General features: G+C 38.5%; 1 protein-coding gene across 2 annotated transcripts; it reads left to right on the top strand.

The window, feature by feature from the left end:
* The first annotated feature begins 8,061 nt into the window (after window positions 1-8,061).
* CCT2 (chaperonin containing TCP1 subunit 2) lies at window positions 8,062-22,294 on the top strand. Of its 2 annotated transcripts, none has more exons than XM_089524138.1 (16): window positions 8,062-8,169; window positions 9,918-9,992; window positions 10,124-10,189; window positions 10,276-10,387; window positions 10,751-10,827; window positions 11,812-11,924; window positions 13,449-13,651; window positions 14,854-14,954; window positions 15,048-15,175; window positions 16,004-16,107; window positions 17,361-17,480; window positions 19,310-19,438; window positions 19,517-19,620; window positions 20,767-20,866; window positions 21,626-21,767; window positions 22,028-22,294. In XM_089524138.1, the coding sequence occupies exons 1-16, from the start codon at window positions 8,167-8,169 to the stop codon at window positions 22,056-22,058; spliced, it is 1,608 nt and encodes a 535-aa protein (XP_089380264.1). In that variant the 5' UTR covers window positions 8,062-8,166; the 3' UTR covers window positions 22,059-22,294. The 2 variants fall into 2 exon arrangements, with proteins under 2 accessions (XP_089380264.1, XP_089380263.1); XM_089524137.1 differs by lacking the exon at window positions 8,062-8,169 and adding an exon at window positions 8,234-8,356.
* Window positions 22,295-24,108: the final 1,814 nt, after the last annotated feature.

Raw genomic sequence — 24,108 nt, 5'->3', positions numbered from 1 at the left:
ATGCAAAGATGCCATCAGCTTTGAACACCATTCTGCCATAGTGAGATGAGTGAATAATTTCCACGTCTTATTTTTAGATTTACTGATTTGCTAGTTCTGTTCATGCTTAACAGAACAGAACAGCAGATAAAACTTGAGCAGAAATGGTCACGCCTAAGTTATCAATGTAGGGCTAATGGTCCTTGCATTTGTTTCTAATGTGGTTGTGTTCCTAAAATATGACTACTTCATGTTTTTTATTGGGGCCCCAAACAGTGGTTTTGGAGTTTGCCCAACTTCTTTTCTTCTACACAATCACACATTGAGGGACAAACATTTTGTATGACTGACACAGATAAAAGTTGATCTCTTTCTTGCGCTCACTGTTCCACTACGCCTTTCACTGTTGTTTTTAAATTATCATTTTTCATTATTTTTCAAATAATTTTGCACTATTGCATGTATTTACTGAGAGAAAAAATTAGCAAGGCTTCTAACAGAAATAGAGAACCTGGATATTGTATGACCTTGGCAGAATCCATCTACTCTTTGACCTCAAAAATGAGCTACATATGAGTTACATCTCAAGATTCTCTTGTCACATTATAGTCTTTTTCTCCTCCCAACTATTTTAAGTTTTCTTAAAATGTACTGGATTATTATGCAGTGTGTTGAAGGTTGAAATTTTGTGGGTGCAGTTGCATAAATCTTAGAAAGAAATATATATATATGTATAGGAAACTTGCCAAAATTTATTTCTAGACCAATGAGGAAAGGTGAAAGGAGATATAAAATATGTGTTGGACAGATATAGCGTTAAAGTGTACAGATTGTACAAAATTCATTTTTTTGGCCTGGATTTGTTTTAGCCACTAGTATTGTTTCTTCCACTGTACTGCAGGGTACTTTTTAAATTAGCAGTATAGTCTTTGGCAATATGGATGATAATTTAGTGGCCTAAACTCAAACAGTATTGCATGTGCTCTCATAATGGTACATTTGTGAATGTTAAGGTTTAGATTCTCATTCCAGGATTCATTTAGTTCTGCAAATCCTTTTTTTTCCCTTCTCTAGAAAATAAGTACCTTATAAAGATAAAGGCTAAGTAGAAGTCAAAGTAAATAACTCACCAATTTAAATTCAAAAACTGTGAAACTCTGGATTTGGACACCTATAAGTAATAATATTGCCAGAACAAACTTTCTGACATTTTAATACTCTCTCCCCATCCTTAGTGCTAGCCAATCAGTTTCCTTGATGCCTTCCTTTTTCATGTCATTAGTTTCATCACTTTCTAGTCTTTTGTATTCTCTGCAAACAACAGTGTATACTGCTTGAAATTTTAGTTCTTGCTTCCCACTATTGAGGAACACAAGACTGGCAGCAGAATTTCTGTGCCTTTGACTGGTTGCAAAACACTACTTTTTATACAGCACTATTTTTCTTTACAGCTGGTCACTCCAGTTCCTGCAAATACCTCCCAAGATATTCTGACTTTAAAGTACTGTATTATGTTTCTGATGTATGTTTCAAGGTACGTGTGGCCTCGACAAGAACTTTACAGTCTTCTCAAATCCTAAAACACTACTTTAAATAACAACTACCAACATTAATTTTGCAAATGTAATGAGTGAAATGACCCCAAGTATTAATAGCCTTAATAAATAAATATTCTTGTGGTACAGTCAATATGTTTTTCATATGATCTGTTGGACTACAACACTAGTACACTGGGCAGGATTCTGAAAGGAAGGAAACTCAGGGAACCAGGGTTTTCCTGTACACTTTCCCTATTGCACTCCCTAGAAATCTGTTTCTTAATGTTAGTGGAATACTGTGGGATGCAGGGCAGAATGCTGCTTGGAGGAAGTCCTTATATGACTTGAGCTGCTCTTATACATGGTGCTTCGGCCCAGTCTGGGGCACTCCACTTTCTGCCAGAAGCCATGTGCACTGCAGCCTACGTTGTCCAGAAAGATCCCCTGACTTCTTGGCAGAGGGGAGAGAGGAATGGGATGTGGACATTTCCAACTCAGAATTTATTCCACATTAAGGTAGCATTGTGTGTAAGAGAATGATGATGAAATTTAATATTTGACAACATTGCTTTTTAGTGTCTGTGAACAGTTGGGTTTTGTAACAGTTTAATTTCAATGGACAGTTAAAATACTTTAATCATTTTTTTTTAGGTTGGCAAAATAAATATTTGGTAAAATAGTGCTTTCTACTATGTTCATTAACCTGTATCTATGTGTATAAAATGAAATGTATGGCAGTTGTTGTAAATGAGATGGTCCACTTTCTTGGTAAAAGCTGTCTTCCTAGCTGTTCTTAAGTGTTGATAAAGGGCTTACCATGAGAAGGCTTCTTTCATAATTAACTGTCCTCTGGAAATCCTGCCATAAAATTTGTAATTTGGGGATAGACCTGATTTACAGTTAAAGACCAGATTACGTGAATACCATTTTACATGCATACACACACACTTGCCTAAAGGCATTTTGAAACAATTTGACAACCAGCCTAATTTGTGCCAGTCTATACAAGGACAGCTAGTGTTAAATTAGCCACACATTGGGATTGGTAGTGTTGTTCCCTCCCATCTCTGGATCTTGATTTGAAGTGAAAAGGATAAAGCTGATATTTCTTTGCCACAAAATTTTACCTGCTTCCTTCCTCCATTCCTGCAGTGGATAAAGAGCTATAGGTTGTGTCTCCCTTATTCGGAATTCTGAAATCCAAAATATTCCCAAAAGCCAAAACTTCTTTCATGGGTGTCTGAGATAGTGACACCTTTGCTTTCTGATGGTTCAATGTACAGAAACTGTTTCATGCATAAAATTATTTAAAATACTGTTTATAAAATTACCTTCATAGTATGTGTATAAAGTGTATATGAAACATAAATGAATTTTGTATTTAGACTTGGGCCCCATCTCCAAGATATCTCATTGTGTGTGTGTGTGTGTGTGTATGCAAAAACAGGTATTCCAAAATCTATTTTGGATAAGGGATACTCAGCCTGTATTGGAATTTTCTTGCATAACTTACATTCAATTAGCAGAAAGCATCATGTTTGCCCCAGACTATCTGTCTGACTTTCACATATGACCTGAAAAGATGATACTATTAAAATTATATGAAAAATACCTGAACGTTTTTATTCCTATTTGTGTTTAAAGTTAAGGTTACTATTTGAATTTTGCTTTCATTGGTGCATTTATATTTGGAGTACTGTATGTAAAGCAAATGAGTTTAAAAATGGAGAGGGTCCTTCACTCAGGAATTTCACTTTTTGCTTAGCAATGGATGCCAACACCTGAATTCCTTGTTAATTTTCAATGCAATACACACACTCTGTATTAAAAATAATATATAGTACTAATTATATATTTCCCCTGATAATTGCCAAATCGTGAATGAAAGCTATCTTGTTTCTAAGACATTGATTGCTACTGAATGTATACTGAATGCTTCCACTTTTGTAAAAGAAAATAGTGTTTGTTTGGTGTACCAACATGGCATGTTTCAACCAGCAAGTATGGTGCCTTGCTTTTTTGTTTTTAGACGTTAACATTTCATTCCATTGTAGTGTCACCTATGGCTTCAGAACCACTGTGAGATTAGAGAAGAACATGTTTCAGAATTTACAGTACAACTGATCTTAGCATTGAACATGGACGGTGTAGTCCTATAATCACCGGTGTGCCACAAATGCATTTCCTAAATGCCTAACTATACATTTCTACAAAAAGCCAAAACTGTATTTGTATGTTACTTTTGTCATTACATTGTAAAATACTGTAAAGCTGTTGTTGTATGTCCTAATTTTACATTTTAAATGTTTTCCTATGTAAAGGCATTTTAGCAACTTTGTATAAAAGTAGCTTTCTAGAGTTTTATTTTATAAAAAAGTCTAAAAAGTTGCCAAAATATTCCTGAAAAGTTCACAAACTGTAACCCCACCTTCCTCATGATCCCCCCCCCCAAAAAAAAAAACATTCCAGGCTTCCTTTTAAGAGAGAGTAACATTTATACTATGGCTAATATATTTTCTTTTTCATCATCCATATACTACCACTTAATTTTGGCTTGCTTTTTCATTGAGCTTACAGATGTCCATTTTAAAATGTATTCTGTATTATTGACAACATTGTCCCCTCACCAGTGCCAGCTTCATAAGAACTGTAGCATGGCAATAAAATATCTGATTTTTACTGTGTAAGAGTCTTTATTGTTTCCTTGGTGTTTAGGGTGGGATTATATTTTTCCTTGTGTCCATATCAACTGAAATATTTATCATTTTATTTTATTTTTATTCCACCTTTCTCCCAATTTGGGACCCGAGGCAGCTCACAACATCATATTTTAAGTACGGTGTACAACATTAGCTGTGGTGCCTAGATGCTAAAGATAGTAAATAACAAGACCTCTGAGTTAAGAATTTCTAATCTAATTTGACTCAGTCTATTTACCATGAATTTCTAAGCTAATTCTACTTTCAAGTTAATGATACAAGTTCTGAGTTTGTTCTTGGTTGAAGGGTTCTCTTGATTAAGATTTGGAGAAACATGGTGTTAATGGGTTGCAGGGCATATGTTTTGCATACTGAAAACCTCAAGTTCAACCCATGGCATCTCAAGATAAGCTGGGGAAGTTTATTCTGTGAAATCCAAGAGTGCTGCTGCCATTTAGTCCAGACAATATTAAATTGGTGATTCCCAAAGTGGGCATTAGTGTGTCCCTGGGAGAGGTGGAAAGATCCGGGGGGACAGTGAAGGAAAAGTGGGCAGCAGGGGGGCTTCAGTCAAAGTATTGGTATGCAAGAAAGAAGTGGAACCAGCAGCTTTTAAGACCATGGTGGATCTGAGGGTTGCATTAAGTTTCTCTTTTGGGGGTCCCTTAAATCCACCATGAAGTCTTGTTGATGGCTTTCTGTGATGGTGTCTTTTGCTCTTCTCCTGCCCATGCAAGCTGTGGTGCCATTTTGGGACAGACTGAATGGAGAAAGGAGTTGGCAGGGGAGAAGTGGCAGCAAAAAGGAGCTTTCACATTTGGCCCCCTGATTAAGCTTTGTTAGGTATTCTGGGACATGGCTGGCAGGTTGGACCTGCATTGCTGCTCCTGCTTTCTTTCATCAGACAGGCCAAGAGAAGAGGAAGCAGAAGAAATGTTTGAAGGAGGGGGATAATTTGAAGCTGTGTGGGGAAAACATATCTCTGGTGAACAAAGGGGAGGAGTATCCAGGGCGCATCAAAACTCTCCTGATGTAGTGGTTTGAGTGTTGAACAAGGGCTCTGAATCCCCCTCAGGTACAGCAACCCATTGGATGATTTTGGGCAAGTTAGACTCTCTCATCTTCAGCATAAGTCAATGGCAAACCACCTCTTAAGACATCATACCAAAACAAAACAACAACAAAAAAACAACCAACCCTGTGTTAGGGTTGCCATAGGTCTGAAACAACATGAAGGTGCACAACAAGACGTTAATGAACAATCTGATAAGTGATTAGTTCCAGTCAGGGATGTAACAAGAGTTGAATTAATATAGTACATTTTAATGTCTTACAATTAAATGGGACCAAAAGGAGGAGAAACCAGTTGCCTTGTTCACAGTCTGCTTGTGATGACTCTGATTAGGAACTGTGGCTCTCCCAAGAGTTTGGAGGCTGTAACTCCCTTGCTGTAGGGGAAATAAATAAATATACATTCCAAAAAGGAATAATACCTTTGTGAAGTCGAAGGCTTTCATGGCTGGCATCCATAGTTTTGTGTGGGTTTTTTGGGCTATATGGCCATGTTCTAGAAGAGTTTATTCCTGATGTTTTGCCAGCACCTGTGGCTGGCATCTTCAGAGAATGCATTATCTGAAGATGCCAGCCACAGGTGCTGGTGAAATGTCAGGATTAAACTCCTCTAGAACATGGCCACATAGGCCCAAAACCCCACAAAAAATGAATGATACCTTTATTGGCCAGCCAAATGCGCAAAAACATAATTCAGGGTTTCAAAGTTCCACTGGCAAAAAAAGTTTCTTTAAAAAAAACCATACAGGAGGAAGAAAGAGTGACAATGAGGGAGTCACAAGCCTACATTTTGAATAGATGTTGTCTCTGCTGTAGTTCAGTTGGTTTAGAGGGGTCTTTAATACAGGCCCAGGTGAGTGACAGCAAAGAGAGCATCTACACAAAATGCAGGCTTGTGACTCCCACATGGTCACTCTTTCTTCCTCCTGCATGATCTTTTTAACATCTTTTGTTTGATGAAGAAGGCAATGGAGCTTCAAAAACTTGCATTGTGTGTTTCCAGTATATAAAGGGATCTCTGAGGTACCTTTGAAACTAAATGACAATTTCAAAGGTGGAGTACGTTTGAAACTGAGCCTCAAAGGTACTACAACACCTCTTTGCATACTGATGTTCCAGACTAACATGGCTATCTATAATCATGTCAGGGAGGCTTTTATACAGCGTGTGTGTTTTAGTTATGTATTTAACTTTTGTATGATTCTGAAACAAACAAACAAACATAGATTCCAGCATCCACAGCTTGAAAATATTTTTAAAAATATATAAATTCCAAAAAGCAAACCCTGATTTTGTCATTTTGTATAAAGGGCACCATTTTGCTGTTCCGTTGTCTATAATGGGACTTGAGCATCCAGGATTTTGGTAATCTGGAATCAAACCCCAGTGGATACCAAGGGCCCACTGTAATACTGTTGTTTAGCTACCTGATTTTAATTGCCTTTTAATTTTTTTATTGTAAAATGTTAAACACACTATGCTCTTATAGTGCTGCTATTCCACTTTAACTGCTCTGGGTGCCTCCTGTTGCATTCTGGGATTCGCAGTTTAGGGAAAGGCATTTAGAATTCTCAGACTAAGCTCTTAGGCCTCACTGAACTACAAACCCCAGAATGCAACAGGAGGCAGCCTGAGCAGTTAAAGTGGAGTAGCAGCACTGTATGAGTGTAGTGTGATAATCTTTACTTGTGAGCTGCTTTGGGTCCCATTCTGGTGGAAAGGCGGCATAGAAATCAAATGAAATAAATAAATTATGCCTCTTGAATTCTCCTTTCATTGCTAAAATTTATTTAAAGTATTTATACACTGCTCTTCAGCCACAAAAGCTCTCAGGGCAGCTTACAGGTTGTTAATGTGATAGATCAACTTGCATTATGTGTACATATTGCACATTTTGGCTGGCCTGCACTAGCAGCCTGGAGACCAGGGTTCAAATCTGCTCAGCCATGGCAAACCCACTCTGAACAAATCTTGCCAAGAAAACCCCATGATAGCTTCTCCTCAGGGTCGCCATAAGTCAGAAATGACTTGAAGAAGGCACACAACAACAGTATATGTCCCAGTCCTTTGTGGATCATGTTGTATTTTGCTGTTTGGCCTGCACAGCTGCCCCTAAATAGGGGAACACCTGCTGTGAACCCCAAACTGTGGCCTTTCAGGGTTTTGGACTTCAACTCCCAGAATCCCAGGCCAAGATGGGTGAGGCTTCTGAGAACTGAAGTCCCAAATAAAGCCATGGAAGAACAAAGTTTGAGCATCACTGCAGTGTTCCCCAAACTTTGGCCTTCCAGAAGTCTTGCACTCCAATTCCCAGAAGCCCCAAACAGCTTGGCCAGTGGTCTGGAATTCTGGGAAATGAAGTTCAAAGCAACCAAAGTTTGGGAACCGTTCATCTACCCAGTGGCTCCCAAATTTTGGTCCTCCAGATGCTTTGCACTTCAGCACCCAGAATTCCTGACCATTGACTAAGCTTGACAGGGCCTCTGGGAGTTGAAGTCCAAACTTATTTGGAAGCCCACCGTTTGGGAACCACTCTTCCCTTCCTCATGAGGAAGCAGGCTGAGGCCTAGGAAAGCTCCTGCTGCCAGCTTCTCCCTTTCAGTCAGTCTCAAAGGTGCTTCAAGATCTCTCTCTGCAAACATATATGCAAGAGAATAATCTAATCTATTTTTGAGTTCCCTTCCTGGTTTAGAGGCCACAGAGGGAAAGGAGGGGGAAAAACTACAGCTCCCAGCATGCATCATTCCTCGCTCCCTTCCTCCCCTTGAGCCGCGGTGACGTCACTTCCGGCATTTCCGTTGTTCGTCGAGCGGGGCGTGAGGCGGTGTCTCTGAGCACGCGGAGGCTGGGAACGAGTCGGCCTTGAGCTCCTGGTTGCCATGGTGAGCGGGGAGGGGGCCTCGTGCGCGGGGAGGGGGTCGTCGGTCCCTTCCTTCCTTCCTTCCTTCGGGAGGGGGCTGTAGGCCGCCATTTTGTCGAGGAGGGCGAAGCTTCCAGAAGGGCTTTGGGAGGAAGGCCGCCACAATGAACGGCCCCGCGGGGCAGTTCCTCCCGCGTCCCGCCCGGAAGGTGGCCCTCCCTCCCTGCCTTCCTTTCCCTTCCGCCCAGCAGAGACAATCCCACTTTGAGACCGCTTTCACTGCCCTGGCTCCATCATGCTGCTAGGGAATGCTGGGAACTGTGGCTCCTTTGTGGGACATTGAGCCTTCTCTGCTAGAGAGCTCTGGTGCCACAGCAGACTACAGTTCCCAGGATTCCCTAGCACTCAGCCAAGGCAGTTAAAGCGGTCTCAAACTGGATTATTCCTGCAGTGCGGATGCATCCTGTCTCTCTCTCTCTCTCTCTGGCGTCCATACCAAGGGAGCCTAGGATGGTGCCTTCTCCATCTCTTTTTCATGCCTTTGTGTTTTCCTTTCATGGCCTGGAGCTATGCCTCCCTTCCAGGACAATCTGCCTTGGGATCTTGTTCATGGACAGCGTAGGATAGACATACTGAAGATATACAAATAAAATGGGAAATGAAGTTTCAACCATAGGGCCTTCCACCAGTTTATCCTCCAGTTCTGTTTTCAGTAACGTATTATACCTTTCCCCAGTCAGACGCTGTAAGCAAGGTACATTAAAATGTAGGTCCAAAACACACTGCAGAAATAATCCAGTTTGAGACCCCTTTAACTGTCCTGGCTCAGTGCTAGGGAATCCTGGGAACTGTAGCACATTGTGGCACAAGGGAAGGCTAAATGTCTTACAGAACTACACTTCCCAGAATTCCCTAGCATTGAGCCAGGGAAGTTAAAGTGATCCTCAAAGTGGATAATTCTTGCAGTGTATTTTAGAGCTTAGTTTTTTCCCTATGAAGTCCCAAATATTTCTTGTCAACCGTAACTCTACAATATTTGTTTATAGCTATACAATTTTATCCCTCTGTAACCAATTCGTCCTGAGACTTAAATTCAGCCTCGTTAGCCTCCCACTTAATTAAATCTTTATTTAAACTGTGCTTCCATGAGACTTTGTGTTAAGCGCACCGCACTCCATCCGTTCTTTTGTCCTCTCCTTGTCTGCTATGGAACGTGGCTGAAAGGCTTACACTCTCTTTTTCATTAGCTGAGACACAATTCCCAGATATGGAAGTGGCTGCGTTGGAGAAGCAAGATCCACTTTACCTGCTAAATAGAAGCCTGTGTGCAGACCCAAGAATTAAGGCATTCTTACTCCCATTCTTACTGCAACTTCCCTCTTCAGAATTCCTCCTGAGACACTTAAAATATATAACTGTTATAGCAAGTAACATAATGAAATGAAGAGGCTGGATGCTACAGATACCATTTATCTAATAACGGTGCTGCAAAATGCAGCAGAGGGAATGGCTAGAAGGGCAATTCCATTCAAGGAACTGCTTCTCTCTGGAGAGCTCCATCATCCTGAGAAGTATTCTGGAAGGATAAGAAACCCTTCGGAGCTGGTGTTCAGACAGTGTGGAGGACTGAAAGGGAAAGAAGACGGGAAGAAAGTGCTGTTGTGTTAGCAGATGTTTGGTAGTGTGATGATGTTGGGTTGGGACCATAGCTGCTGTTATGTACCACACCGTGAAAACATGTTTGCTATATGTTAAATGTCTCATTTATAGGCGTCCATGTCGCTAGCTCCTGTGAACATATTCAAGGCTGGTGCTGATGAGGAGAGAGCAGAAACAGCCCGTTTGGTAAGTTTAATATTATTTGCTTTTCAAGTCTGGAACTTCATTTGGCCTCAGTGTCTGATTCATTATAAAGGAACAGTTTGAATTATCTTGCAGTGACGTGATATAAATAATTTTTTCTCATGCTATTTCAGTCATCTTTTGTTGGGGCCATTGCCATTGGAGACCTAGTCAAAAGCACTCTGGGGCCTAAAGGCATGGTAAGATATGAATAAATTTGGAAATATGTAGTCTTTGTCAGTGTGATCAAGTCAAATATATAATACTGCTAAATGTGGATTTGCAGGACAAGATACTTCTGAGTACTGGAAGAGAAGGCACTGTGACAGTGACCAATGATGGAGCAACAATTTTAAAAGCTATTGGAGTTGACAATCCTGCAGCCAAGATTTTAGTTGGTATGTTTGATTGAACATATAGGATAAGCTGTTATAGCAAGTGATGTATAGAATTGTAGAATTTTTGCTTCCAGTGGAAGATACACTTGTTCATGTAGAGAATCCAGCCTGACATTACGAACTGTGCTGTGCTGGTTGTCTGCCTTAAAGCAACCGAAATTATATGCCAGGAAAATCTGGATGAGCAAATCAACATTGTTTCTCCTTCTACTAGTCATGCAGGGAAGAGGAGGTTGTGTGTGACCTGCTTAGTACCAGACAGCAAAGTTGTAGGAAACTATTTTCTTATGTATTTAGCGAGTGTGGAATGCTACATGGAATTTCAGTAATAAAGCTGATATGATAGCATTTCCCCCCCTACAGATATGTCCAAGGTTCAAGATGATGAAGTTGGTGATGGAACAACTTCAGTAACAGTTCTGGCAGCTGAATTGCTAAGGGTAATGAAATGATTTATTATGTCATATCTTTAAGTGCATATTTTATGTCTATATATGGAAATACTAAGTTGATAGAGATAAAATTTTATTGTGTAGCTTTTATAATGGATGGTTGGAATTCTATACCTCCCAGCCTGAAACCCACCCACTCCAATCATCAGGCAAAAGCGGTCTTTCAGCTGGTGATTGGGGTGCTGGAGGATGACATTTTCACACTCCTCTTGCTGGTCTGTGGCTCTGTGAAATCTTAATTGCAGCTTCACTGGCTGCTGAGAGGGAGGTGGAAACATTTTCTTCCTTGAACCCCAGTCACCAGCTGAACAGACCTCTTTCACCTGATTTGATGGCTACCTAGTCAGGAATGTTTGATAGGGCAATCATTATAGAACAGTGGTACCAATTGCCTAAAGAGGTGGTGGGATCTCTTCTGGATATCTTCCAAAAGAGGTTGGAAAGCTACCTGCTTGTGATGCTTTCACTGGAGATCTTGCACAGAGAAGCGGGTTGAACTTGATAGCCCATGAGACCTTGCAACTCTGTGATTGTGGTAATATTGCCACAATTGTGATTACATATTGTTTGTAAATACTGAGTTACTGAATTCTTGAGCTGTTGAAATTTTTTAATTGGAAAATAAATCCATTCTTCCAATTTATGATTAGGCCCTTCATAGCATGATGTCAAAAGTCTGTAAAAATAGTGGCACTAAATTTGAAGAGAATATAATGTAGTGAAAAATGCATACTAATGTGAGTTATATCCAAAGTATGTTTCTTTGTGTTGGACAAAGTAACATGAGTAGATTTTGTCACTCAGTGCTTCTAATAATTGTTTGAGGGCAAGATTGAATGCCTAACATGGAAGGAAGGATTCCTAAAACATTGAAACAAGAATGTATCATGACAAAACTAAACAATAGCTGCATGTGCTTATTGGAGATAATATTTGTGACTTGCACTAAAGTAAACTGTACTTTATTAATAGGAAGCGGAACTATTGATTGCCAGAAAGATCCATCCGCAAACCATTATTTCAGGGTGGAGAGAAGCCACAAAAGTAGCAAGACAAGCCTTGGTGAAATCTGCTGTGGATCATAGGTCAGTTCACACTGCAGGTTTGCATTAGTCTTCATCAAGTACAGTGTAAGGATGGATTTTTGCAGCTCTAGGAGGGAAGAACAATTGGTATTTAACAAATGAATAATACTTTAAGTTGTAAAATAATGTTTTCATGTTGATTGAAACTAGCATCTTCCTGTTGTTCTGCTGTCATGCATCTTAAAATCTAGTGGCTAAAATTCAGAATTGTGTAATCTGTGTGGAGATAAAAAAAATTTTTGAAAGCTTTTTTAATTGATGAAGACAGTGTATAAGTGGTGGTATAACAGGTCTTCTTCTGAGTATCTAGATACCTGTTTTTACAACTCCTGATCATTAAGAAGTCTACACTGGCCATCCAAGAAAAAATCCTTTATGCCAGATATTTTTGTTTATAATGTGCAGGATTTTTTTTTTTATAGAATATTATTCAGGACTATAGATTGTTCTAAATTGCCCCATTCTGCCAAATTCGGTAGAAGAAAAGGAAGGATGTATAAAGTGGGCCCTTGATATCCACTTGGTTTTGGTTTTGGGACCATTCATGGATACCAAAAGCTTTTGGTGCTCTAGTCCTATTATATACAATGACAATAGTAAAATGGTGTCCTTTATATAAATTGGCAAAATCAGGGTTTGCTTTTTGGTGTTTTTTGGGGGGAATATATTCAAGCCATGGATGCATAATATGTGGATACAGAGGGCCAACTATTCCAGAAAAACACAATCTTTTATGAGGCTAGTTACTCATTAATTTGATATAGTAGAAGGTTCCACATTTAACAATTGTAACTCAGTGTGTAATTTTAATTGCTTCAGCAAGGAAGTACAGTGCCAGACATCTTAATGATATATGAGGCTATGAATGCCAGTATCTAAAATGTAAAGGTTATTATGTACACAAGTACCGTATATACTTGACTATAAGTCGATCTCATATATAAGTCGAGGGTGTGTTTGAGGGTCAATATTATGGATTTTGATATGACCCATGGATAAGTCGAGGGTAAAACTTAGGGGTATGTCACATAGGATCTAAAGGATGAAGCAAGGAAAACAATGCCAAAGAAGGTACAAAATTCCAGCAGGCATAACTGTTTGTGCTCATATTAAAGACAGGATAGATGAGAGAATAGAGGAGGATCAGTGCTTCCAGGACAGATTACACTCTTGCTTTTCACCAGGGAATAGCCCTATTTTTAATAAGAATTAAAGTACAGTACTTACTTTGACCCGTGGATAAGTTGACTTAAGTTTTCTGGGTCAATTGTTTTACTAAAATTTCTAGAGTATATATAGTAAGCATCTTCAAGCTTACTGGGATTTCATGCTTACTAGGATTTCTTATTTTTTTTTTCCTGACAGTGGAGATGCTCAGGTTCTCCTGTGTCTCATGAGGGGGCTGTGGGGTTGCCATAAGTAGCTACTGTTAAAAAGTGGAAAGTCAGATGTTTGCGGTTTTTGGATCAGTATTTTTATTGGAGTCTCAGAACTTTTCTTAAGTTCACCTTTCCTGTTTTCCAGTGGAAATGAAGAACAGTTCCATAAAGATTTGATGAATATTGCAGAAACAACCCTCTCTTCAAAACTGCTTACTCATCACAAAGCTCACTTTGCAAAACTTGCAGTGGATGCTGTCCTTAGGTTGAAGGGCTCTGGTAATCTGGAAGCTATTCATGTGATCAAGAAGCTTGGAGGAAGTCTAATAGACTCTTACTTAGACGAAGGTATCCCCTTTTTATTTATTGACTGTTATTTCAGTGGCCTGTGTGTCTGAGTAAGATGGACCTGCATGAATTTTGACATGCTTAGTATAAAGATAAACTTTTCACTGGAAAAAAAAAGTAAATCCATTCATTATTGAAAATAAGCAAGTGATAGTATTTACTTGTTTGTCTTAGGCTTGATGAAGTAAAAAAATTATCTTAACATTTGAATTCAGAAAAATGTTGCTTGAAATTATCTCTGTTGGTATGGCGCACCCATCTATAATGTGGGGGCGCGCTGTATGTTGTAAGACACCATGAGTCCCATTGGGAAAAGGAACCTGTTACCTCAGTCTGGTTTGCCATGTGCAGATTAATGATCCATATGATAGAAAAAAAATTGCTATATGCATAGCTGTATTGAGTTTGTGTTTCATCCTCGTGGGTTGTCATCTATTCCTGTGAGCTAGAGGGGACTTTTTACCCTGCTTCCTTTGTTTTGTACAGTGTGCCTGAACATTGGTGGAAATACTGTTCCTGTTCTTGCCATTTTTGTCTGTCAGTAATCTCCCTGAAGGATTCCTGTTCTCTTCAGAGACTCACAGCTTTTTAATTCAAGACCATCACTAGTATTTAAATCATACATCTTTTAGTTTATCATTTGTTAAGAGATATTTGTTATGAATAATAAGGTCAGAACATGATGGCTATATATGAACTAAACATGATGACTGTATATTCATAGAATCATAGAGTTGGAAGAGATTTCAAGGGCCATGCAGTCCAAGCCCCTGCTATGCAGGAATTCACAGTCAAAGCACCCCCAACAGAGGGCTGTCCAGCCTCTGTTTAAAGACTTCCAAAGAAGTAGACTTCACCACTCTCTGAGGGAGTGTGTTTCTTTTCATGTAGTTTGAATTCATTGCCCCAGGACCTATTCTCTGGAGTAGCAGAAAGCAAACTTGCTCCATCTTCAGTATGACATCTCTTCAGCTATTTAAAAAGGGCTATCATTTAACCTGTTAACCTTCTATTCTCCAGGCTAAACATACTCAGCTCCTTAAATTTCTCCTTGTAGGACATTTTTTTACTATTTTACTTTATACCATTTTGATTAATGCACATCATCTGAATAACAGCAAAATTGAGGGAGGGAGTAGTATAATTATTAGGTGAATCTCTCTACCTGTATTGTGTAAGCAAGTCAGATTGTTTTCTTTCAGGTTTTCTGTTAGATAAAAAAATTGGAGTCAACCAGCCAAAAAGAATTGAAAATGCAAAGATACTTATTGCAAATACTGGCATGGATACTGATAAAATTAAGGTAAGAGGGTTTTCCTTAAGAACAGTATGTCCTATAGTGTAATCAAAGTTGAGCTTGTAAAATTAATATTCCCATTTTTATAATTTGATTTAGATATTTGGCTCCCGTGTAAGAGTGGATTCTACAGCAAAGGTGGCAGAAATAGAACAAGCAGAGAAGGAAAAAATGAAGGAAAAGGTTGAGCATATTCTCAAGCATGGAATAAATTGTTTTATCAACAGGTATGTGTTCTGCTGTAGAATGTTTGTATTTGTTGTTTATTCTTAAAAGTGTCTGCAAATAACTTTGCTAATGCATAATTTTATAATCATGCTTGTACATGTATTGCCAGATTATGACTAGGGAGCCCTATCTCTTGTGCATCAGTAATATTTTTAGATGTTTTTCTAACATCTAAGAAAGTTTTTCTGCATAATAGTGGTTCTTGTAATTTACTCTTGTAACTTGTGGAATGTTCAATTTTCTCACAAATTTTTCTTGTTGAATTTTATTGGATTAATGTAAGTTGCATTCTGCACGTTCTTACTGGTTGCTGCTGGAAATGTTCACTCTCCAGTCCAGTACTAGAGAATGATTATATTGATAAATTCAGGATGTCACAGTAGTAGCATCATTACATGTCTGAACCTGAACAGCTGGGGATTGGGAGAGGGCTATTAATGGCCTTCTTGTGGACTTTTCAGAGGCATGTATCTTGCCCCTGTGGAAACAGGGTGATAGGGTAAACCAGGGAACCCATCAGTTGGCAGCCTGGAGGCCTTTAGCTTTTTAGACTGCTTCTTGAATTGCTCATCTTCTGCTAGGCTGACTGAGGCTTAGGGAAGTTGTAGACGAAAACATCTGGAGGGTCACAGGTTGTCTTTCCTGCACTAGATGGGTCCCTGGTCTGATCCATCAGAGCTTTTTTTTTTTTTAAACCCCTGGCATTTCAAGGGTAAGCTTGGCTCAAAGTTTGGGAAGTGCCCCAAAGTTTTGAGTAACAAGCAGAGTTGGCGTTTCCAGAGGTTCTGGTCTTCTGCCTCATTATTATGAACACATTTTAATTACAGGCAACTTATCTACAATTACCCAGAACAAATGTTTGCTGCTGCTGGTGTTATGGCAATCGAACATGCAGATTTTGCGGGAGTTGAACGTCTGGCTCTTGTTACAGGTATGGTGAAGAGTAACTTATTTTAGAATTGATGTTAAATTTCAGCCTTGCATTTGCAATCCTTCTCCTTTCAGGTTGAAGAACTAGGATGGAGAAAGTGTAATGTATTTTGATAAAGGTAATACATGAATATGTCACATATTCAGAAGTGTAAGAAGAAAACAGACTCTCAAAATGGCTTACTTGATATTGGATGGCCCTTTATTGAATTCCCTACGGTAGATGTTCTGGTTGTTGAAAGACATCAGCTTGAAGTTAGATAACTGTAGGTAGAGTTTTCACGTAGTATGCTTTCTTGTTTTTCTGTTGCACTCATGTGCATCTGTCTAGAATTGTATTTTTGAAGATGAGGGATCTTCTGGATTAGGGGTTTGTCACATGAGGACTGGAGAGGATAGAGATCAGGTTGTAATCCTGTTGCTGCAGTCCACCATTACACTGTCCATTATACTGACATAGTTTTCCCAGTTGCGCAGTAGTAGGAAGACAGAAACTTCTACCCAAAAAGGAAGTTTGATGCTCCTGAGCAACCTGTTTCTTTAAAAGACTGTCTTCTGGGTTGGGTCCTTGAAGCTAAAGGAATCTTTAGGAGATTGCCTTTGCTGCTCAGGATGCAGCAGGTTCATCTCTGGATGGTGACAGAAGTATGTATCTGCCTGCCCTGGCCACTTAGGTATCTTTTTAATTCTGCTTACCACTGCTTGTGCTGGCATAGTTACGCTCACCAATAAGATTTTGGCCTCAAAATATCCACCTTCCTCTTTGTGCATGGTGACATGTCGTCCACTTACAAAAAAACACTTTATGCTTCTGAATTATGGGGAATCTGTACTCCTCCCCCCACCAATATATATATATATATATATATATATATATATATATAGAGGTTTCAGTGATTTTTCTTAGGAATACAAATTCCAAATGTGTTGCTATTTGTTTGTCAGGTTTATAGAAAATTGTTGTGGAAGTTGGCATAAAGACATATAAAGGCCCACAATGAAGCATCAGATGCACAGAATAACCAAGTATTATCCATGCTGAAAGTGAATGGTAACATAGCCATATAAAAGTAGTATTTTAAAACTTGTGTTTGAAACCATGACAGCCACAAAGCAAATAACACCAACACTTCTGCTTTTATATCACTTCAGAACCATATCTGTTGCAGTTCTGCTGTATATGGCTACTTAGAAATTACTTACTAAAACTATTTCATGCTAATCATACCGATTATCATTAATTTATATTTTCAGGTGGTGAAATTGCTTCAACTTTTGATCATCCAGAATTAGTAAAGCTGGGAAGCTGCAAGCTGATTGAGGAAGTAATGATTGGTGAAGATAAACTTATTCATTTCTCTGGAGTTGCTATGGGTAGGTTCTGTTAATGACTGTTGTTCAGATTGGTTGTATATTCCAAATGCATACTGACTTTGAGACAGCAAGCACACACCCACAGAGGAAAATGTCAAACGCAGTCATAGAGGGAGAATCAGAATAGGTAACAGGAATGGTTTGCATGCACTGATATAAGTGGCAATAGGGTTGGGAAATAGGAGGTGCTTAACAGCACCAGAAAGGTAAGAGGAACACCCCTCTTACCTGTGTATTCATGGCAAAAAACAAGTTACAGTAAAGCCTAAAGAGAGAGGGTTCCTGCTGCAGTCATGGAACATTGAGCCTGAAGGAGGAGCACTAACCTGGTGGTACAGTTTTCATACATGAAGGATTCAATCTGGAGTCTGCAGTAGATTGAAGACAGTATTTTGTATGACAATCTGGCAGAGTCAGGCATACAAGCCCAGAGTCTACCAGCAAACAGGCAATTAAACCAAAGATAAATAGATGGATGAGTAGATTGAATTTATACCCCTCATATTTCCTAGTGTATAGATTTCTTCTAAAACTAAACAGCGGCAACAATTGAGCAATAAAAAAGGCTGTGACAGAAACTTAAATTTACCAGTAATGAGCAAGTACTATTCCCATGTATTCATGTCACACTTACTCCTTGTTCACACTGGTGTTCCAGCTGGTAACCTTATAAGCAGAATGTGTCAAGATGTTTGAGGACATGGGTTAGAATGCTCTGTACATGTGTAACTTCACTTGAAATTTCTTAACTTACAACATTTTCTGTGGCTAAACATACTTCCTTCAGCATAACTCTACCTTACTTTGGTTTTCTGGGTGCTTTCTGATCTTTCTTTCTCAAATCCAGATTAGCTTGGGTATACTGTATCCTTCCAAAATAGGAAAGGAAGAAAGGGCACACCCAGGCTTGCCTGAGCCAGTTAGTAGGAGTACTGTATATGCAAAGAGCCAGCTACTACATGGACCAGCAAGTATTCTTTTGCTCTCTGTCTCAGCCATTCCTGTGAGTGCTCCCTCTTCTATGTTGCCTGTCAGGCCTATTCTGCAAAGTAACAGTCCAACACATCTTGTTGCTCCTCTTGTTCCTCACCTCTTTTACCCTGTGTCCCAACTGACTGCTTTGTATGTACTGTAACAGCATCCATCCCACTCACTGAACCTATTAAATTCAGGCATTCATTACAAGCAGAGAATTGGGTTGTTGGGATTGAGCTCATCAAACTCCTTGCCCCATTCATCCAGTTTCCTTGATAAAATAAATTTATAAGAATGTGGGAAAGGGATCCCACCACTTTTCACCAATGAAGGAACCACACTAGCCTTTAGTGAGCAGCATTTGGGAGCAGGTGTTTCTGAAGAGTGAAGGAAAGGAGAAATGGTTCAAAGCAGAAGGTTTATATGCCTTGAAAAGGACCTAAACAGACAGCAAGGTAACAGGTGCCTTGTGCTTTGTGATCCCAGCTCCATCTTAGAATTATTTTCACTTATTAAAAGAACAGTTTGCCATGAAGTGTGCAAGGACAGAAAAGCCTGCCTGGAACAAATAGGTTATCAAGTCCCCAGAAGAGTGGCTAGGAATTGTAGCCTTCCTCCTGGGCTAAATAGTATGGGATGTGGGATATCTGTGTAGTGATATCCAGGTAGGTATTGTACTTATAGGACTTCAGACATTCTTAACATAGCATGAAAGCTCACTGGAGTATAAGCACTAAGCATGCATCAGGGATTCACATGGATCTATTAATAGGTGATTTGGGAATTCTGTTGTGTGATTGTTGATCTCATTAGAAGTATTTTTAATATTCTTTCCCCCCTTTTTTATTTGCTAGGTGAAGCTTGCACCATAGTTCTGCGTGGTGCAACACAGCAGATCATTGATGAAGCTGAAAGATCACTGCATGATGCACTGTGTGTTCTAGCCCAGACTATAAAAGATACTAGGACTGTTTATGGAGGAGGTGAGTATTCAGTCTTGTTAGTTAACTTCCTTCAGCACTGCAGAAATTATCATTAATATTTCATTTTCTACCTTAAAGGTTGTTCAGAGATGCTAATGGCTAATGCTGTGATGGAGCTTGCAAAAAGAACACCAGGCAAAGAATCATTAGCAATGGAATCTTTTGCTAAGGCCTTGAGTACGGTAAGCTAGTAGTCATGTAATTATATTGAATAGAAATAGAACAAAATTAAAACAGTAATAGAGAAGGAACTGGATGCATCACTGATATGCTTGTTTATTTCCTGTGCCTATTGTTATTTGCAAAATTCAGACTGTAAGTTTTCAAGACTGAGTTTAGTTTAATAATTCATTCATCTTTCTGCAGACTCTTCTCCATGTTCACTTTAGCTTGACTAACCCTTTATATTTCATTCTTTAAAATCTAAAATATAGTACAAATTACAAGCTGTGTAACATGTATCTGACTTTTTCTGCCTTCTATCCTTAATGTTGCTTTCTTTTTCAAGAAAAAAACCTATCAGCTGATTAGTTAATTTTGATTGGTCATCTGCCTTTTACTAATTGATGGAATTATGTTTGTATATTTTCTCAACCACAATAGGGTACTTTTTGAGATACTGAGGAAAGTACCAGTAGATACCAGAAAGTAATATTTTATTGTGTGTGTGTGTGGGGGGGGGGGGGGGAGAGATAGTGAGTGAGTGAGAATGTAATGGAACTGTTGTAAATACGTTCCTAATCAGTAAATTGTGTGTGTGTGTGTGTGTGTGAAGCCTATATATTTTGCTTTTAATGAGTTACACAGTTGTTCATAGAAATGTAATAAATTTAAGGAAAAATATATGTGGCAATAAAAATATCAGCTTATGCACTTAGAATACATCTGCTGGGAATATGCATACTTGTTCCAGGAGTCATTATATTGCAAAAGTTTGTACATTAAGAAGAATTTCAGTGGTTAAGTGTGCACAGCAGAACTGCGTAAAGGGAATTGGTTGCCACTGATTTTCAGATTTCAGACCAGAAAAGCATTCATATCATTGGATCTGTTATGTATAGATGATACCATTTAGGAATCTTTTTATCAGTGTGTTTTCTATAAAGGTTTTTGAACATATATATTAAGAGAAAATATCTTATGGAACACATTTGAAGTTGTAAGAAGTCAAGTAAGTCTGTGATTCAAAATAGTTTTTTAAAAATGGTAACAAAAAGTGTTCAGAGATGTTGTTTTGCTATATAATATATGTGGAATTTTTTATTATTGGTTAAAAATGTGATGTTTGCCCTTTCAATGTGTTCTAACAAGCTGTTTTATTTTATTAGCTTCCAACTATCATAGCTGATAATGCAGGATATGACAGTGCAGATCTAGTTTCTCAACTTCGAGCTGCTCACATTGAAGGGAAAACTACATATGGACTTGGTGAGGATTTTTGTATTTTGTTTATTCGTTCTGCTGTTTGAATTGCTATGGCTTGGTGTAGAAGTGCCCAAATGACAGATCAAGATCTGATTATAGATTTCTGGGTGACTTGGAATAGATGGACAATGATTTTCTATTTCTAGTGTAAAAGTAGCAGTTTTAAAAAAAGATGCCCACTCCTAAAAATTAAGCTCTTGAAAGGAGAACGGCTTCTAGGATGGTGAAAATAAGAATAGAGTTTTGTGTCAAAGGACTGTGAGCCTAGTTTTGATGCTGTAATCCAATTCTTGGGTTTAATATCTACTCTGCAGCTGCCTGTTCCTTGATTTTGAATGGATGTGGCACAAGCCTGAAATGTGCTGATCCCTCCCTTAATAAACACTGGCTATGTTCACATCTGCTTCTATTACTTGTTATGTTGATCAGCAACAGCTTTGAAATTAAAGTTAAATTGTAGAATTAAAGATAAATCATACATAGTTCAGCAGTACACCAGTATATGTTTGGAATATCATTAAATACAAAAAGGAGCGAGTGCATTATAAAAAGCAAGTAAAATGGAAAAGTGAGTATGAGTGTTTGGGCTATTTTATGCTAAAGTTTCTTGTATAATATGTGCAGGTTTAATAATAAGCCTCAATTTATAGAGACCAGTCAAAGATCACAAAACAACTCTGAAAGTGAGATTGATGCCAGTATATTTTTAACCTCATTAAACTTTATTTCTTTTTTTCTTTCTTTTAATTTAATTTCCTCAAGATATGAGAGAGGGTGCCATTGCAGACATGGCAAGTCTGGGAGTAGTTGAAAGCTTTCAAGTGAAACGGCAAGTTTTGCTTAGTGCTGCTGAAGCCGCAGAAGTTATTCTCCGTGTTGATGACATTATTAAAGCAGCCCCAAGGTAAAACAGTAATTTCCTACTTCCTAGGAGAGAATTCTTCAGTCAGACATAAAATCTTTTACCACTTTTTGGTTCAATACTTTAAAATGTCATAGGTTAATAGTTTAAATGTTTATAAAATCACTTTTTGGTTCTATATTAGATGTTACTAGCTGATTACTTAGAAACACAGATTAAGTCTAAGATTGTAATTAATAACATATGAGTTAATGTCCTTTTCTCTGTCATCTGCTTGAATTTAATTCTGTCTCTTCTTCCAGGAAACGAGTTCCAGATCGTTATCCATGCTGAGTATTCTGTCACCAGTAAGAACACATGGACCAGAAGTTTGCAAAGTACTTTGAAATGTGCTTCTAACAAATTACAGAGTAAAGGGGTACCATATCTAGCACTGACATATGATTTGTCTTTTAGTTTAACTTATATGGTTTTTCAAAGACCAATTCATTCTCAGTTGTATAACATCTGTGTTTCCCCACCATTCCTTTTGTGTAGTACTCTGTAATAAACGTTTGAAAGATATATAATCTTCTACAGTACAGTCTTTTACTGTGTGCTTTTTCTCAATGATGTATCAAAATATTAACCCTGAAGTGTATTGAGAACAGAATCCAAAGAGCATGAATAGGTGATTGTTGGTCACATGAACAGAATTTAATGCTGCCATTAAAAAAAAATTAACGTTTGCATTACTATCATGCATGTTTTAACTATTTTCAAGATTATACCTTAGCAGCCCCTAAGCTGCCTCTTTGCACATATTTCAGCTCTATCTACTTGGGCAAAACTACTAAGGGACAAAGCAACATCAGCTACTATACTTGTCATCACATACTCACCGTCCTATCCTGTCTACACTGAGAGGAGCAGTGTAAGAGAATAAAGCCACACAAATCAAACATGAGAAACTAGCATTCAATACATCAGTGATTACTTAAAGTAGAGCTAGATAGAATAACATAATACTTAATAACAGGTATCCTTGTGATGTTGAATAGCAGCTACATATAATAATTTGCCTCATTATTATTATGCGTTTTCAAGGGCATGACAACAAAAGTGGTCCACAATAAAAAAAATGAAACCATAAAAACTGTTACATGTGTATGTATACACTTACACAGTATCAAATTAGCTACAAATGTAAAGTGTTTGGCAGTGCAAGAATAGCTTTGCAATAGGAGCATAGGTAGGATTCTAGGCTCAGTCCCTGCCAGATGTGGCTGGGGAAGAGTTTTGGCTGAAAACTTTCAGAGCTTCTATCCATGAGAATGTAGCTTACTGAACTGGATGTATTATTTATCTTGGTATAAAGTGGCTTTCTACATTCAGAGGTAGCATTTCAAAAATAAAATGTTAGCCATTATTGAAAATGTAGGTCATGGTTGCCATCTCAACATATAAGTGAAACTGCAAACAGTATCTGAATGGTAGACCTTAACCGATGGCTTGGCACCAAAGAAGTGGGTAGGTGGGGGAGAAGGAGCCTTCAAATAGGAGCATGCCAAAGTGTGGAACACTAAATCTTAAAACCAGTATCTTGGATTAGGCTTAGAAGCTAATAGATAACCAAATTCAGCTGCAGAACTAGTGCCTTCTAGTACTGCCTGGAAAACACAGGTCAGTTGAAGCTTGCACATAGAGCTGATTGCAAATACATGGTACTTTTCTAGTAAGATTTCTTGTGATTACAACCAACAGCTTTATATTCCTCCTGACAAAAATACCCTTTTGGTTCAAAGGTGATAAACTGAGGAGTTAAGTGGCAGCACATCTATATTTGTGTCTATACTGGTAGAATTCAAAGATATAGCTGTGTTAGTCTGAAATCAGTATGTAGAGAGATCTCGTAGCACTGCTAGAGTAGTTTCTCAAAGACTTAGTGAAACTACAGTTTGATGGGAGAGCCAACAGTGTATACAGTGGCTGTCTCTTCTAGTGCTGCTTCAGATTTTATTTGACAGAAAACATGACAGTGGAGCTTCAAGCTCATTTGCATTCTTTATGGACTTCCCCCACCTGTTAACCTTATTTTGCTCTTGCACTGGAGTCTTTAGAGGTACTCCTCTAAAGAAGTATCTAAACAAATTATCCCTGCTAATTGACTGTTGTATGCTTTAAAGTTTATACAGTTGCTTTAATTCCTGACAAAACAGCATGTATACATACTAGTGAAATCATACATGTGCTACTTTTGTGCAAGATGTAGCCCAAAAGAGCAAAAACCACCCACCCGTTCTAAAGGCATAGTCTTTGGAGCTGCACAGCCTGACTGAGAGAGACTCAGTAACACACTACCAGTTCTGTGATCTTCGGTACCCAAGGAATCTTCTGCCACTCT

Source organism: Sceloporus occidentalis, unplaced genomic scaffold (assembly GCF_023333645.1).
Source record: "Sceloporus occidentalis isolate IW3139 unplaced genomic scaffold, rSceOcc1.0.p SCAF_5, whole genome shotgun sequence".
Lineage (NCBI taxonomy): Eukaryota > Metazoa > Chordata > Lepidosauria > Squamata > Phrynosomatidae > Sceloporus > Sceloporus occidentalis.
This window is presented reverse-complemented; position numbering and strand designations above follow the sequence as displayed.